The 16,274-nt window shown below is 61.5% G+C and overlaps 2 protein-coding genes across 3 annotated transcripts; both read right to left on the reverse strand.

Moving 5' to 3' along the window:
* Nucleotides 1-2,196: 2,196 nt before the first annotated feature.
* LOC102564819 (B-cell differentiation antigen CD72-like) lies at nt 2,197-6,717 on the reverse strand. Its single transcript, XM_019484739.2, has 8 exons — nt 6,682-6,717; nt 6,132-6,285; nt 5,949-6,047; nt 5,030-5,119; nt 4,491-4,805; nt 3,931-4,079; nt 3,437-3,543; nt 2,197-3,179 (listed from the first exon to the last, which is right to left on the reverse strand). The coding sequence occupies exons 1-8, from the start codon at nt 6,715-6,717 to the stop codon at nt 3,029-3,031; spliced, it is 1,101 nt and encodes a 366-aa protein (XP_019340284.2). The 3' UTR covers nt 2,197-3,028.
* A 2,027-nt stretch (nt 6,718-8,744) lies between these two features.
* On the reverse strand, nt 8,745-15,242 carry LOC102564595 (C-type lectin domain family 1 member A-like). Of its 2 annotated transcripts, none has more exons than XM_019484737.2 (8): nt 15,105-15,242; nt 14,896-15,024; nt 13,930-14,019; nt 13,138-13,452; nt 11,714-11,868; nt 11,173-11,270; nt 10,594-10,758; nt 8,745-9,967 (listed from the first exon to the last, which is right to left on the reverse strand). In XM_019484737.2, the coding sequence occupies exons 1-7, from the start codon at nt 15,190-15,192 to the stop codon at nt 10,635-10,637; spliced, it is 999 nt and encodes a 332-aa protein (XP_019340282.2). In that variant the 5' UTR covers nt 15,193-15,242; the 3' UTR covers nt 8,745-9,967; nt 10,594-10,634. The 2 variants fall into 2 exon arrangements, with proteins under 2 accessions (XP_019340282.2, XP_019340281.2); XM_019484736.2 differs by having other exon boundaries at nt 8,745-10,409.
* Nucleotides 15,243-16,274: the final 1,032 nt, after the last annotated feature.

Here is a 16,274-nt window from a genome sequence, read left to right on the forward strand (position 1 = left end):
CCAAATCAGGCGTCAGGAACAGCAGCACCCCTGACCCCATGGCTCAGGAAAGGACTCAGGGCAGGTGGGAGACGATTTATAGCCCGTCCATCAGGGGCTGGTACCTTCCATTGGTTCCCCAGGTCACCTGGTCCCAATTGGGCACCTTATGGTGGGGGGTCCAGGCTGGGCTGAGGGGGCTGGTTCAGCACCTGCTGTGTGATGCTGCTGCCTGTGTCTCTTTCTGGAAGCCATAGGGCCCTGGGTTCAAATCCTGCCAGCAGGGCTCTTGCTCTGCTGTTTTACTGCTCTAACAGCAAAGGAGCTCTTCCAGAGACCTGGTCTGCACCCCTTTGCTGCCCCTTCCAGCTGTGTGCCCTGCTCTCAGCATCCCCAACACTTCCCCTTGGGTGTTTGGGCTTCCAGGTGCAGCCTCCTCCTTTCTTCTGGTGCTGCAGTCAAGTCTAAATTGGGAATTATCGGGCCACCCACACCAAGCTTTGGGGCAAAGCATCCACACCAGAAGACAGGCGGGTGATCCAGGCTGACCTGGACAGGCTCAGCAAGTGGGTGGATGAGAATCTGATGGTGTTCAACGCCGATAAATGCAAGGTTCTCCACCTTGGGAAAAAAACCCGCAGCATCCTTATAGGCTCGGCAGTGCTATGTTGGCTAGCACTATGCAAGAAAGAGACTTGGGGGTCATCATTGACCACAAGATGAACATGAGCCTGCAGTGCGATGCTGCGGCTAGTAAAGCGACCAAAACGCTGGCTTGCATCCATAGATGCTTCTCAAGCAAATCCCGGGACGTCATTCTCCCCCTGTACTCGGCCTTAGTGAGGCCGCAGCTGGAGTACTGCGTCCAGTTTTGGGCTCCACAATTCAAAAAGGATGTGGAGAAGCTTGAGAGAGTGCAGAGAAGAGCCACGCGCATGATCAGAGGTCAGGGAAGCAGACCCTACGACGACAGGCTGAGAGCCCTGGGGCTCTTTAGCCTGGAAAAGCGCAGGCTCAGGGGTGATCTGATGGCCACCTACAAGTTTATCAGGGGTGATCACCAGTATCTGGGGAACGTTTGTTCACCAGAGTGCCCCAAGGGATGACGAGGACGAATGGTCACAAACTACTACAAGATCGTTTCAGGCTGGACATAAGGAAGAATTTCTTTACTGTCCGAGCCCCCAAGGTCTGGAACAGCCTGCCACCGGAGGTGGTTCAAGCGCCTTCATTGAACACCTTCAAGATGAAACTGGATGCTTATCTTGCTGGGATCCTATGACCCCAGCTGACGTCCTGCCCTTTGGGCGGGGGGCTGGACTTGATGATCTTCCGAGGTCCCTTCCAGCCCTAATGTCTATGAAATCTATGAAGCTGGAGGGTGGTGCCGTAGCCTGGGACATCTGGGGGTCACGTGTTTCTGGGAGTGCACTGGGCGTAGGACCATCTCCCACAGGCCCTGGCACTCCCTGGGCTCCTCCTTCTACTGTGCTGGGGGCAGAAGCCAGAGCTGGGGGTCCGCTCCCCACCACCCAGCCCCATGGGGGTGGAGCGGATGGGCTCTGGCCAGGCACAGCACGAAGCTGCCTGAAGCATGGTCCTAGTCCTGGGCACAATGGCCGCGGCCAGGCTCTGACCCACCAGCAAGCCCTGGTGCTCTAGTAGGACTATGCTGCAGTCCTGCGCCACGACAGGTGCCAGCAGAGCCCCGTAGCCACAACTCCTGGTGCAAGTGTAATGGCAGGGATGCCTCGGCACCATCCAGGTGGGAGAGAATGGGCACTGGTCCCTGCCGGCTGGAGACACTGCCCCGTGCACCTTCCTGGGGGACCCCATGCCCCACCTCTGAGGTGACGGGCTGGGGTGGCGGCTCTGTCCATCCAGCCTCAGGTCACCTCAATCACCATCTAGGAAGCCAGCACGGGGGTCCTGGATCAGGGCAGGGCTAGAGGTGGGGGTGGGCGGAGGTCTTGTGGGGAAGGTGGGCTCAGGGGACAGGTGTGCACAGAGGAGGGGCTCACAGCCTGCGTGTTGCCTCTCTCGACTGGTCTTCCAAGGGTGGTGGGAGCAATGCGTACAGCCCCGGGCGTGGGGCGGGAGGGGGATTAGGGGTGTGGGGTCCCAGTGATACGGCAGCTACTGGGGGAGGCCTGTGTGCAATAAGGCGGCTGGGGTGCCCCTGCCCCGGCACTCTCTCCACCCCACACACTGCACTGGTGCATGCAATTGCTGGGGTTTAATAATATGCCCATGACGGTGAGCAGCACAAAGAGCAGTAATATATCCTGGCTTCTTTACAATGTTCAGTAAACCTTCCTATCCCATGATGCGTCCTGCCTGCCCTGTGCCCGGGGCACAAGAAGGTCCCCAGTACGAAGCTCCATGGGGATGGGACACATGGGGGGCACAAACAGGCCTGTGGTGGGGGGCTGTCCCCCTGGTCTGCGCAAGTTCCTGGGGGCCAGTACCTGGCACCATGGAGGTAGCAACCCGGGGCTGCCAGGACCCCCTGGCTGGACTCGGGGGCCCCTCCTGCCCTGGCTGGGCACGGGGGAAAGGGACAGCCTGGATCGGGGAATGGGGCTCTGCCTGTGGGCCCTGCCTAGGGGGTCCAGCAGCTGGGCTCCGGTGTAGCTCGGGGGTCCTGGGAGCATCCAGGAATGTCTTGGCTGGGAGGATGTGGTTGGGGCTGGTCCTGCTGTGAGCAGGGGGCTGCACTAGATGACTCCTGAGGTCCCTTCCAGCCCTCATGTCCTACGCGTCTAGGATCTCCTAATGCCCTGGCCTGGTCCTGTCTGCCGGGCAGTTTGGGGAGCAGGCAGTGCCGAGTCCGTGGCACTGTGCGGGGATCACGCTGGTGCAGGTTGGAGCTGGTCCCTGGAGCCACTGGAGCTGAAGGCAAGAGGCAGGGTGGGGGGCAGGCGGAGCCAGCCTCAGACGCACGCACGGCGGGCGCAGGGTCCAGTGGATGAGGGCAAAAGAGGACATGAGTCCCTGGTGTTGCGATACTGCAGGCACGCGCTCCTGTCCTCATGGGACCCTCCCACAGTCATAGCCTGGGGTCGGCCTGTGCGGCTCCCTGGGGGCGGCCAGCCGGCTTCTCGCAGACCCAGGGGCGCCTGTCGTCGTACCAGCCTTCTCTCCCGATGCTGCCCCTTTTTATTATTCCAAATAACCCATGACCTGTTGCACTCTCAAACCTGCAATGACAGAGGCCATGTCAGGGCCCCCAGACCAATCCAGCCCCCGCAGGGCCCTGCCCGCCTGGCTGCAGCCTCAGCCCCAGCTCCGATGCAGAGGAGCCCACGGCCAGCCTGACCTTGCACCAATGCCCAGCCAGAGCCCCCGTCGAGGCCCACGCTGCAGTGGGCTGACAGGAAGATCCCCACACCCCGGCCCTGGTGCTTGGGAAGGGGGTGCAAGGCGTTTCTGGGCTAGGAGCTCGGTGCCAGCTTACGAGTACGGGGTGCCATCCTCCCACTGCCACAGTTCTGGCTCAGTCCTTAGGTCCCATCTCCACCTGAGTCCGATCCAGTACGAGGTCTCCAAGTGGGCAAAAAAGCTCTGGGGAGGCGACCACGGCAGTGAAACGGTGCCAGGGCAGGGAGACCCTGATGTCCGGGTACGGTTCCCAGAGGGGCCCCAGGCAATGGGGCCGACCCACGGGACCGGGAAGGGGCAGCAGAAGGGGTGTCAGCTGCCCCAGCCTCCAAGGCCTCTGAGCTGGCAGGAGTTTTCCAGCCTTTCTTCCTCCCCTCCAGCCTGTTTCTTCCCTTCAGCTGCCCCAGGCTCTGCCCATCCCCTCTCCCCTCCCGCGGGACGGAGTACCAGGCTCCTCCGGCACCAGCCCTGCCCGACCCGACCTGACCCGACCTGATGCTCTCCGTGTGCCCCCTCCCTGCCCCCACCAGGCCCCACCTTCCCACGGCCTCCCCAGCCCCAGGCCCGTACTGGCATGGTCCTGTGGTCCCAGTCCCGGGTAATGAGGAGGCGGGAGGACTCTTGTGCACACGCCTCTTTGCTGTCCAACCAGGTCTTCTTCTCCTTGGAGAGGAACAGGCACTTCCCACGGTGCAGCACCCAGGTCTCCGGGCAGCAGTCTGCGCATAGGCAGCCGCTCGCACCCAAGCCCCGTTCTGTGTCCCTGAGCAAAGGTCTCCCTCCCACCCGCGGGTGCCCAGGGCCTGCTTTGTGCAGGTCAGGAGGGTCCCGGGTGCAGGCACTGGGCTCTGCGGTCAGGGCTGGGCTCTGAGCATGGCTCTGTGCAATCCAGGAGTCCCTGCCCCCCACCAGCTCCCAACCCAACAATCCCCACACACACAACCCCCAGCAGCCTGGTTTGGGCCCCCAGGGTCTCTGGGAATCGCCTAACCCTACCCCAGGCACCTCAGGCACCCGGCACCAGGCATACCAGGCATACCGGGGCTGGTGCATAAGCCTGGGCATTGCCCCCTGCTCCCCCGCCAGCCCCAGGGGTCCTGGCTGGTGCTGCCTCCCTTGCTGGGGGCTACCTGTGACCTGGCAGGGCCGCACATCAGCCAGGGCTGTGGCAGTCTTGTTCAACTCCTGCCGCAGGTCCTGAGCCTCCTCCTGCGCCCACGCCAGCGCCGCCTTCGTCTCCTGCAGCTCCTCCTGGCTGTGGTTCCCCTCCTGCCAGGCCCTCATCAGCTCCGCTCGGGTCCGTGCCAGCTCCTCCTGCGCCTGCACCAGCGCCGCACCCGCCTGCCCCAGCCGCTGCTCCTGGGCACCCGCCTGCTGCCACAGGCCATTGCGCTCGGCCGCGTGGGCAGCGGACACCTGCTGCAGCCACTGGCCCTGCTGCCAGTCTGCGGGCAGGGGGCTGTCAGTGCCAGGGAGGGGCCCGGCACCCCTGGCTGGATGCTGTGCCTGGGCAGGAGCAGGACCGCTTCCCTGCTCACACCTCCACCCAATCCCCAGGGCCACAGGCACGCACAGTGCAGCCAGCAGCAGGCCAGGGCATGGGCTCAGGGTCCTGACCCCTGCCCATGTCCCCTCCCCTACTCCCCTTCTCCCTGCCAGCCCTACTCACAGCAGACCCCCAGGGCGATGGTGGTGACCAGCAGGGCCAGGCAGGCTGCCAGCAGGACCAGGGGCAGGGGTCGGGCGCTCCGCCGGGGCTCTGCAAGAGACGAGGCACTGTGGGAGCAGCCCCACCACCCGCAGCCCCCACGGCCCCCACGCCAGCAGGCCTGAGACACCCCCCACCCCAGCACTGCCAGCGAGCATCTCTGCAAGGGCAGGAAGGGGCTTGGGTGTTGCAAGATCCTCCCCCCACACCTGCCCCAGCCCTTCCTCCCCCACTGCATCCTCGGGCTGAGCCTGAGCACAGGGGCGAGACCCTCTAGCCAGGACCCTGCAGGACTGGTCCCAGCCGGAGCATTGGCTCAGCCCTAGACCCGGCCTGGGCTTCAGGGAAAGTGGCAGCATCGCACACAGAAAGCTGCTGTCTATCAACGAGTGCATGAGCGTGTCTGAATGGGCGAGTGTGCACGGTGCCTCCGGCTCTGCCTGCACTCAGACCCACGCAGCCCAGCGCCTCTCTGCAGCTGGCACCCAGCACCTCTGAGGGCGGCAAAGCAAACCCTGATGCCTGCAGCCACCAGGGAAGGGGGAAGACTCCTTCCAGCCCATGTGGCCACCAGCAAAGCCACATAGCCTGGGGCAGTTGTGCACGAGGTGACTCAGAGGAGGGTCAGGCAGCCTGGGAGCAGGGCTGGGGCACTGTTGGTGCAGGGAGGAACATCCCCCTCTGCCCTGCAGCCTGGGCACAGCAAGCAGAGCTGCCCCTCAGCCCTGGGGAGGACAGCCCCTCCATCCCCTGCCCCCTCCATCCTCTGATCTCAGCCCCTGCAGTCCTATTTCACCCCTGAGCCCGCTCTGCACCCCAGGAGCTCTCTGCATCCCTGCTGAGGAGCCCTGGGCAGGGCAGGGGATGCCCCCACACTCACCTCCGCATTGCTGGACCCCGCGCCCGGCCGGCCCCTCGCCCATGGGGCCCAGCTGGAGGTTCTCGTAGGTGTCATCAGCCTCGCCCGGGGCTGCAGGGGCTGCAGACACAGCGGGTGGTCAGGGTGTGGGGCTGGGGCTGGTGCTGGGGCAGGGACAGGCAAGGAAGGGGTGCTGACTCCTACCTGCCCTCTGCACCCGGGGGGCCACACCCCGTCCTGGGGGGACCTTGGAGAACCGCAGGTCGGCATACGTCACACCCTCACTCATCTCAGCCGTGGAGCATGGAACAGGTCCCGGGCTGCTGGGGCCGGCGTGGCGTGGTGTGGCGTGGTCGTCCTGGCAGGAGGGAAGTGCCAAGGCAGAAGCAGAGGCAGCCGCAACAGCAGGTGGGGGCAGCCAAGCATGGCCATGGCTCTGCCATTGGCTCTGGCAGCCGAGGCCGTGCCCTCCCCCTGGCACAGGCAGGGCTGGGGGGGGGGGGCCCAGGGGCTGGGCTTTTCCTGCACAGCACCATCCTCAGGCACTGGGGCACCAGGGGCCCCGGGGTCACTCACACCAGCATCTAATTGACTCCCCTTTCCCAAAAAGGGACTGGGCACGTGCTGGGGGGAAAGGGGCATGGGGAGCTATGGGGCAGGGAGCGAGGGGCACGGCCTCTGCATCAGACCTGCCTGGACCTGCAGTGCTGGAGGCTGCAAGGGAGAGAAGAACGGGGAAAAGCCTGTCCAAGACCTGATCACTCTCCTTCCAGCCTCCACTGTCTGCCATCGTGTGACACCAGAGATGGGGCAGGACAGACCTGGGGTCTGAGCCAGCCCAGGGCAGCTCTTCTGTTCTTGTGAGGCACCCGGCACAACACCATCGACAGACACTGCACCACGGGCCATGGGCAACACACAGCACATCATGTTCCTGCACTACACCCTCACAACGCTTTTTTTTTCCAAAACAGCACATACACATACACACACAAACATCCTCCCACACTTATGCATGAACGCACAATAACAGAAAAGCATCATACACACGAGGTGAGCGGACTGGAACTGCACATGACCAGCAACATCGGTCTGAGCTGCTGCACCGTAACGCTTCTCCTTCCCCCATAGGTTCCATAACTGGATCATTGCTGCAGCCAGGTGCGCACAGACTTTTGCACACACCGGGAGCCATGGAGGGACCAAGGCAGGGGCCTTGCTTGGGACCTTCCCACCATCTTGGAGCCTCCTCACAGCTTTCCTGGTACCAGCTCTGGGCAAGGGGACCCCACAACCCCGAGTGCCTCTGGGTGCTGAGAGCCAGCCTTCAAGCCACAGCCCCCTGCACTGTGTTTAGGGTCACGAGGGACCCTGCAGCTGGTTTGGCTCGGATGGGGCTTTGCCCTTCCTGTCTATGGGGCCCTTGGAGATGGGGAGTCGGGCAGGCCACAGGGCACGGCAGTTGTGCACGAGGTGACTCAGAGGAGGGTCAGGCAGCCTGGGAGCAGGGCTGGGGCACTGCTGGTGCAGTGGGGAAGCAGGAAACACACCACATGCCACACGGCCTGCACTCAATCTGGTTTCTGCTATTTCGGGTGTGGAGAAATCAGGCCCCGGTCTGCCTCACTGCAGTAAGCAGGCAGCCCACCCCGCCCTGTAGCCTTCTCCATCGAAATCAAGAACGTCTCCGCCAAACTGCACCTGTTTATCACACTAGGTCTGGATGCACCTCAGTTGCACCGAAGACATTAGACCTGTGAGTTAGTCGGGTCTAATCAAAGAGACTTACTGATGCTTCTGCTTTGTTTAGGTTCTTTTCGTAGCTGTGTATCAAGTTTGCCTTTGAGAAAGGGGGATATAGTAGTAAGGGTTAACTCCCTTACTAAAGAGCGATGTCATCCACAGGAAAGGATCAGTCATTTTTGGTCGGGTTCATTGTTACAATAAAGGCTGAACGAGGACAAAGAGTCTCCCAGCTTCTCCCTACGATCCAGAATACCAGTCTGCAGCCCCCTGCACCAGGCCCACAGGCCCTGCTGTTCCAGCCCCAGTCTCGTGGGGCCTTGGGGCAGGTGTCTCTGTGCCGTGTGCCCTGCACCTCGGGGCTGGATGGTGCCTGGCTGGCTCTTTAAGGCCCAGAGGGCAAACCAACCTGGCTCCGTGCTCAGCTGTAGAAGCTGGTTGCTGCCCTTGTGTGAGCAATTAGCTCCCGCCTTCCCCACCCTCCTCACCACCACCCAAAGCATCACCTGCCCCAATTTAAGCAGTGTCCCTGTTGGGCTCAGAGCCCAAAATGCTGGCACTGGAGCCTGAGGGACTCACCATCACCACCCCTCAAGCAGACCCAGATGAGACCGGCCCCAGACGGTACTGGCAGCTCACACCCTGCCCCACAGCTCAGCTGGGTAGCACAGACCTGTCCCCCGAGGACACTGCATGCCTTGGTCATAGCAGCACATATGTCACAGCAGACCGGTGCTCTGCCGCTCCCACCGCACCAGCACCTCCGTTCCAGGGAGGCAGGAAAGGGAGCTCCTGCTTCCAGCCAGGCACTAACACCGCTGTGCTCTGGGCAGGCGTGCATGGCTGTGGTCGTGCACACCTTGCCTGGTGCTATTTCAATGACAGGGCTCCTCTGCAGACACCGTGCACGTCTGAATAGGGAATAACTCCTGGGGGCAGGGGAGGGAGTGATCACGGTATGTTGGCTCTTGTAAATAAGTATATTTATGGACGGAGGATCTAGGATTTTGAAAATGAGGGTGCAAATGGTGAGGTGCGTCACCACATCTAACACAACACAGATTTTTCTCCAGCTAAAAAGAAATGAGAAGCTTTACTTGTACAGCCAGGCCAGGGCTGGGTTATTCAATGTAAGACTGGAGCACAAAGAACTAGAACTTCCTTGGAAAGAGCTAAGAACAGTCTGCAGGGCTGTGAAATGGGAGTTACAGGACCAGGAGCAGCCAGCAGACAGCAGCATGGCAGGACAAAGGGCAGCTGGATTGATGGACATCTGGGCCGTGAGCGAGGAGAGAGGGTCGCTAGCACCGGTCGAATGGAGAGAGATTACTAGGAGTCACGGACACAACGAGGAGCCGTGAAGTCAAGTGGGCTGGGGCATAGTGCTGTCACCCAGATGAAAATAAGAAACACGAGTGTGGTCATGGTTAGGAAGTGGAAAATATGTCATGCCACATGCCACAGAGCTTGCAGTTTATCTGGTCTCTGTTGTCTTCAGAGTTGAGCTGACGCTGCAGCTGAGACATCTCCCACCCACAGCATACGCCCTTTGGGCCCAAAAGCTTGCCTGGCCTCTCTCCCAGCCATGGACTTGGTCCACAACAAGAGATCACCCATCAATGCCCTTTCTAGACAGTGTCTGACAAGTCTGTGTGAACTCAGGTCACCAGGGCCTTGGGGACTACACCCCGGGGCACCGAAGGGCTGGACAAAGGGGACCTCGGGGCCTTGGCAATGACACTGACCTAGTTGTGGGACACAAGTGGGGTTCACGGGATGGGACAAGGGAAACGTGGAGCCCTCTCTGGAAAAGACAAGAGAGGACATAAGAAATTATTGACCCATCACCCTCGCCTCAATCCCCAGGAAGTTACTGGAGCAGATGATAAGAAAATCCATCTGCAAGCATGAGGAAGAGGAAAGTCTGATCCCGAGCAGCCAGCATGGGTTAGACACCAACAAATCGTCTCCAACAACCTTGATCTCTTGCTACGGCAGAGTAACTGCAGGGGTGGATGAAGGGCCTGCTGTGGGCTTCGTGTGTCTGCGCTTCAGCAAGGCTTCAGACAAGATCCCACATCAACTCTTCATAAACCAATGGGAGAAGCCTGGGCTGCACAAAGCTGCTATATGGTAGGTAGACAACTGGCTCCATCGACCCAGCAAAGGCATCAGTCAGTCAGACAGTGCCCATGTCAGGATGGCAGAAAGGATCGAGCGGAGCCCTGCAGGGGTCTGTCCTCGGCCTGGGACTACTCAACATGTCCATTCACGGTCTGGACGCTGGCAGAGAAAGCCTGTGGAGCAAGTGACAGATGACACAACCCTGAGAAGGGCTGTGAACACGCTGGAGGACGTGACTGCAGTGCAGACAGATCTCAACAGACTGGAAAGCCGGGCTGAAGCTGATGGGATGCAGGTCAGTGTGGACAAGTGCACGGTGCTGCCCTCGGGAGGAAGGGTCACGGACACAGGCACAGAGTGGGTGAGACACGGCTGGGGGCAGTGCTACGGAGAAGGACCTGGGTGTCCAGGGAGGTCCCAGACCCAAGAGGAGTCCGCAGTGTGCTGCACCTGCACGAAGAAGCCCGCGTGGGTCTGGGCTGTGGGACGGGCAGGATGCAGGTGCTGGAGGCAGGAGGTGGCTGGGCAAGGGCAGGGCCAGGAGAGCAGGCAGTGCTGCGTGCAGGGAGCGCGGAGGGAAGCGCGCCAGGTGCGGCCGTGCTGGAGCGGTAGGAGCTGGAAGGCAAGGGCCAGGGTGAGCTGGGGCTGCTGAGAGGCAGAGCGCAGCCCCTCTCCCCCGGCCACGCTCCTGCGTGGGGGTGCAGGGCTCCCGCTGCCAGGGGAGGGGGCGGGCACAGGAGTGCCTGGGTGCCAGTGTGCAGCGAGGGTGCCCAGCATGGAGACGCGCTCTCCTACTCACGGAGCCTCCTGTCTTCATGACCCGGGGACGGTCTCTGCGGCTCACCAGGGGCAGCTGGCCGGCTTCTCACAGATCCAGCGGTATTTCCCATTCCACGGGCCTGAGCTGTCTAAGCTTCCCTCTTTAATTACTCCATAATAACCAGACCATGGCATTTTCTGCTCTCTACAAAGACGAAGGCCACGTCAGGGTCCCGAGACCATCCCAGCCCCTGCAAGGCCGCACCTGTCCAGCTGCAGCCAGGGCCCAGGCCCAATTCTGGCCAGTCTGACCCCTTCAGCACCCCGCCCAGGCCACAGCCCCCGCCCCCAGCCCACGAGCCCTGCTGACAGCTCCTTGCTCCTGGCCAGGTGCAGTGGGGCTGCCAGAGCCAAGCCCAGTCCATACAGGCAGCTCCTGGCACAGGCACAGGTACAGGCACAGCCTGGGATCCAGGCTCCTGGCAGCCTCCCCTGCCCACACTGCACGGATCCTGCCCTCCCACCCAGCGCAGCCCCTGCCCTGACCCCAGCCCCATGGCACATCCTTGTGCAGGGGCCACAACCAGAGCTGAATGGGGCTGCCAGGGAGCTAGCTCACTTTGGGTGCGGAGTCCCGTCGATCCAAAACCACTGGTCCCAGGCGCCCTTACGCCGGAGCCCAATCCAGTACCCGGTGTCCGTGGTGGTGAGGAAGCTCTGGGGAGGAAGCGACTGCTCAGAAACAGCCCCAGGCCTGGCCCGGAGCCAGAGGAGAGGGGGCAGCTGGAGCCATGGGACCTTCCCGTGGATGGGCAACAGGAGGGGAGCGGGGGGGGGGCAGGGACATGTGTGGCACTAGCCCCCCCCAACTCCCACACCTGCCCCCCAGGAGTCTGCACACATTGAAAGCATCCACACTGGGTCCAGCTGCTCCCCAGCCCCAGCCCTCGTTGGGCCAGCTGTATCTGGGGGCTGGAGGCACCCCCCCCACCCCCGCACACTTTGGCTTGTCCCAGCCCCAGGGAAATGCCCCTGAAGAGGCTGCCAACCCCATTCTGCCCTGCTCTGCCCCCAGCATCTCGCTCCCTCACAAGATTTTTGATCCACCCCTCCACCAGGCAGCTGCTTTCCCGCTGCACCCCCACGCTACATGCCCGTACCGGCATCTTCGTCTGGTCCCACTCCCGGCCACGTAGGATGAGAAGCCAGGAGGATTCCTGTTCACACCACTCTTTGCTGTCCTCCCAGGACTTCTTCTCCTTGGAGAGGAACAGGCACTTCCCGCGGTGCAGCACCCAGGTCTCCGGGCAGCAGCCTGGGCACAGGCAGCCGCTCACACCCGCACCGCTGTCAGGGGCAGTGCCAGGGTGCTTCTGGGGCTGCTACCTGGATGTGGGCCCTTCCAGGAGCCACTGGCTCTACCCACAGCTCAGCCCTGGGGCAGATGTGCTGGGTACCAGGCAGTGCCCAGGCCAAGGGGCAGTGTAACAGAGAGCCAGAAGGGTTCTGATGCTTGAGGAGAAACGAGTAGCAGGCAGAGCTGTCTACAACAAAAACAGTCACCCCGGGGAAGTGGCAGGAGCAAGAAAGTCTATCACAGAGTTGGTGACTCTGTGATAATCCAGCGAGGAAGAACCCGCTTGGGAAGCATGGGCCCTGCTGCAGCAGTGCGGCCAGCCGCAGTAAGCTGCACGGGGGCTAGGCAGCAAGCATGCTCGCAAAATACCTGCGGCAGCTCGGGGAGCCAGGTGCCGAGAAGAGCTGAGACAGACCAGGAGTCCAGAGGCCTGAGAAGGGCGAGACAGCAGCCAGAGGCCCAGCGCCCAGGAACAGTGGAAACAGACACAGGGACCCAGCGAGAGCCAAAACAGACTAAGTGCCCAAGGGGGGCCGAGACAGGGCCTGGGGCCTACAGCCCAAGAGGGTGCAGTCATAGTCGGATAGGGTGAGACTAGGGCTGGAGCCCAGAAGCTGGGTCCAACACGGTGAATCTGTGCTCAGCAAGAGAGCAGGGGTGGAGGCCAAGTGACCGAGGTCCCGAGAAGGGAAACCAGTTGGACGGGCAACATCTGCGGTGAATGTGCGTGGTGTAAGGGGCGGTTGGAGCCCCGTAGTTCACTCTTAAGGCTTACAGGTGTCCTGGGCATGGACAGGCTGAGAGTGACCACTCAGCTTAAGGCAGGATGGAGACCAGCAGTGTCCAGGAGGGGCTGGCTGGCTATTAGACAGACTGAGGCTGGCACTAGGACCCTTGCGCAGCCTCCCTTTCAACCCAGTAAGTACATCAGGGTGTGGAGGGTGAGAAGGACGGGAGGGTACGCTGGAGGCAGAGTGGGGCATGGGTTATGGGGACACGGGGTATCACAGCCATCCCTGGGGCACATCTGGGTTACATGCAGCAGGGGAGGGGAGGACGGGAGGTCTGGAGTTGCCAGGCCAGGACACTGGCATGCCTTCTCCTCCCAGGGTGATACTCCCACCCTCTCCATATGGGGCCTAGGCCCAGCTCTGCCTGGGGGCTGTCCCACCCAAGCTGTCAGCCCTGGGGGTGCCCCGTCCCCCATCCTGCCCTCCCCGGGGGTACCTGTGACTTGGCAGGACCTTGCAGTGGCCAGGTCTCTTGCAGTCTTGTTCAGCTGCTGCTGTAGGTCCCAGGCCAGCTTCTGCGCCTGCTGCAGGTCTGTGGTGGTCTTCTGCAGCTCCATCTGGCTGCGGTTTCCCTTCTCCCTCTCCCGTGCCAGCTCTGCTTGGGTCTGTGCCAGCCTCTCCTGGGCCTGCGCCAGCACCGCACCCGCCTGCCCCAGCCGTTGCTCCTGGGCACCCGCCTGCTGCCACAGGCCATCGCGCTCGGCCGCGTGGGCATGGGATGCCTGCTGCAGGCGCTGCCTCTCCTGCCAGTCTGTGGGGACAGGGCTGTCAGCACAAGGGCCATGGCCTGGCACCCTGGGTTGGGAGATGCAGCCAAGGCAGGGGTAGGACCCCCCTGTTCACACCTCTATCCAACCACGCAGGGCCCCTGGGACAGTGCAGATGGCAGGAGCCTCCCAAGGCAGTGCCAGGGCACAGGCATGGGCTGGCAGGAGATGGGCATGTGCCTGCAGCACGCAGGGCACCTTGCACTGCCCCCTCTCGGGGTGCTGGCCCCAGGGCTGGGTTTCTCCAGAGGACCCCCCAGTTGCAAGTCACCCCTAGAGACATCTCCACAGTCACTAAAGATCCTCCTTGCCTCGGGGACCCACCCCCCTTCCACCCGCTGCCCTGTCCCTGCAGGTAGTTCATGCCCCTGCCCCAAGGCCCAGGCACTTCCGTGTCCCCCACACTGCCACCACCCCTGCCCACCCCCCACTGCCCCATGCTCTCTGCCAGGCCAACTCACAGCAGACCCCCAGGGCGATGGTGGTGGCCAGCAGGGCCAGACAGGCTGCCAGCAGGGCCAGGGGCAGGGGCCACGCGCTCCACCGGGGCTCTGCAAGAGACAAGGGGCCATGGGACCAGCTCCAGCACCTGCAGCACCCTCAGCACCGCCAGGGTCCTGCTGCTGGGAGGGCAGGAAGGATGCTGTGACCAGGGCCAGACTAACCCTTTAGTGGGCCCTAGACAGACAGACTCATGGGCCCCAGGCCGGCTGGGATCCCCCTCCCCACCCCAGCACTACCACTTGCGGGGAGCAGGGCTCGAAGCCGCTCCTAGGAAGCAGCTGCTGCCTCAGTGACACTAGCGAAGGGGAGGTGAAGGGAAGGGAAAGAAGGCAGATCAGGCCATTTGTGCCAGCGGCGTGGAGGGAAGGACCAGGGGCCCCACTTCTCAGGGCCCTAGGCATTGCCTATGCACTAATCCAGCCCTGGTTGTGACCGTGCACTGGGGAGATCCCAGGTCGAGGCCGTGGCCCCACTGCAGAGGAAGGCAAACAGCCCCCACCCCATCCAGTACCAATGTGACCAAGGGAGAAATTCCTTTCTGCCCCCAGTACGGTGTCAGCCTGACCCAGAGCACACGGGCAAGACCTCTAGCCTAGACCATCCTGGGTTACCCCAGCAGGAGCACTGGCACAGCCCAGTCCCCATCCCCACCCAGCCCGGGATGCACCCAACTCCTAGCTGTTGAGGAAGGACCCCCACCCCAATATCTGTAGCAACAGGAATGGGAGGGGGGATTCCTTCCCAGCCCCATGGGGTCACCAGCAAAGCCCTGGAGCCTGGGACAGCCACACGTCCCCAGCTCTGCCCTGCAGCCTGGGCACAGCAAGCAGAGTCCACTGATCAGCCCTCTCCCTAAACAGTCAGAGGTGCCCATCCATGCCCTGCAATGAACTTCTCCAAGCACCTTGAATCTTCTCACGTACCCCAGCCAGCTGTGAGCTCTGCTTCAGGCTCCTGCTCGCCTCCGCGTTGCTGGGCCCCGTGCCCGGGCGGCCCCTCGCCCACTGCACCCAGATGCAGGTTCTCGTAGGTGCTGTCGACCTCATGCATGGCTGCAGGGGGTGCAGACACATGGCTGGTCAGGGTGTGGGGCGAGGGCATGACCAGGTGAGGAAAGGGTGCTGACACCTACCTGTCCCCTGCACCTGGGGGGTTGCACTGTGTCCCAGGGCGGGCTTGGAGAATTGCAGGTCGGCGTATGTCACATTCTCACCCATCATGGCATAAAGGCACAGAGCAGCTCGTACCGGCACACAGGAAATGCTGCAGTATCAGCAAAAAGCAGAAGTTTCCTCCACCCCAGATGCATGCAGTGAAGCACGGCTCCAGCCCCATCATTGGCTCCAGCAGCCACAGCCCTGCCCTCCCCCGGCTCAGACATGGCAAGGCAGGGCGCCGGGGCTGGGGTGTGCTGAATGAAGAGGTGGTGGAGCTGGGCCTCATCCTGGAGCAGTTCCAGCCCCAAATGCCTTGTAGTGGGTTTGGGAATTGCTCTGCTCAAACAGTCCTAGTTTTATAGTTGGTCGGGTCGGAAGGGACCTGAGCAGATCGTCAAGTCCGGCCCCCAGACTTTCACTATAAGTCCTTTCACTCTAGGGAGTTATCTATTTCCCAGGCCCAGTGGCCTCTCAGGACTCAGCAGAAACCCCCCATCTCACCCAAACATGACCCTAATCCACACGTGGCTCGCCAGATAGGAACATGAAGAATTAGCATCAGTCACAATGACCAGCTGTAACTTGGTGAAAAATCCCCGGTTTTGGTGGAATAACCAAATTAGGAGACTGGGACTGACCAAATGAAGACACTGGCAAATGACCAAATTAAGATGTGTGAATGTGACATGTTTAAAGAAACAAGGGATTACGCTGACAGGTCAGAACATGAACAGCCTGATGGAAACAGAAAAACTAATGTACAGTACCCAAAAATGAAGAGTCACCAGGAGAAAGTGAATACAAAAGGAGGAATCCCCGGGTGACAGTTTGCTGCATTTACCCCCAATCTCCAAAGTGATTGATGTCCTGGTTGGAGCAAGAAGCATACGATGGTGTTCATGTACCGCCAGACACACCGTCTCCTTGTGAAACGCTAGGACTGGTAAATAAATAGGACTGTGTAGTCATTTGGCTTGCTTTGCTTGCATTCATCTTATTTACTATCACTGTCTATCAATACAATTTGCCTGTTATCAAATGAAAGGGCTCAAGGTCAGTCATTGAGAAAGGTTCTGCTTGCCTGGAACAAGGCATCAAGACAAGAGGAGACCTGGGGAATTATACATCCATCGCCCTCACCTCAT

Source organism: Alligator mississippiensis, chromosome 3 (assembly GCF_030867095.1).
Source record: "Alligator mississippiensis isolate rAllMis1 chromosome 3, rAllMis1, whole genome shotgun sequence".
NCBI classification, from domain to species: Eukaryota; Metazoa; Chordata; order Crocodylia; family Alligatoridae; genus Alligator; species Alligator mississippiensis.

What these genes read in the sequence shown, in the direction of transcription:
- LOC102564819 (XM_019484739.2), bottom strand. Translation starts at nt 6,717, where the DNA reads ATGGCAGACAGTGGAGGCTGGAAGGAGAGTGATCAG. An exon ending in GCTGGAAGGAGAGTGATCAG is followed by an intron (nt 6,286 to 6,681) that starts GTCTTGGACAGG and finishes CCCTCCTGCCAG; the next exon opens with GACGACCACGCCACACCACG. An exon ending in CCCCCGGGTGCAGAGGGCAG is followed by an intron (nt 6,048 to 6,131) that starts GTAGGAGTCAGC and finishes CTGTGTCTGCAG; the next exon opens with CCCCTGCAGCCCCGGGCGAG.
- LOC102564595 (XM_019484737.2), bottom strand. Translation starts at nt 15,192, where the DNA reads ATGATGGGTGAGAATGTGACATACGCCGACCTGCAATTCTCCAAGCCC. An exon ending in CCCCCAGGTGCAGGGGACAG is followed by an intron (nt 15,025 to 15,104) that starts GTAGGTGTCAGC and finishes CACCCCCTGCAG; the next exon opens with CCATGCATGAGGTCGACAGC. An exon ending in CATCGCCCTGGGGGTCTGCT is followed by an intron (nt 13,453 to 13,929) that starts GTGAGTTGGCCT and finishes CTGTCCCCACAG; the next exon opens with ACTGGCAGGAGAGGCAGCGC.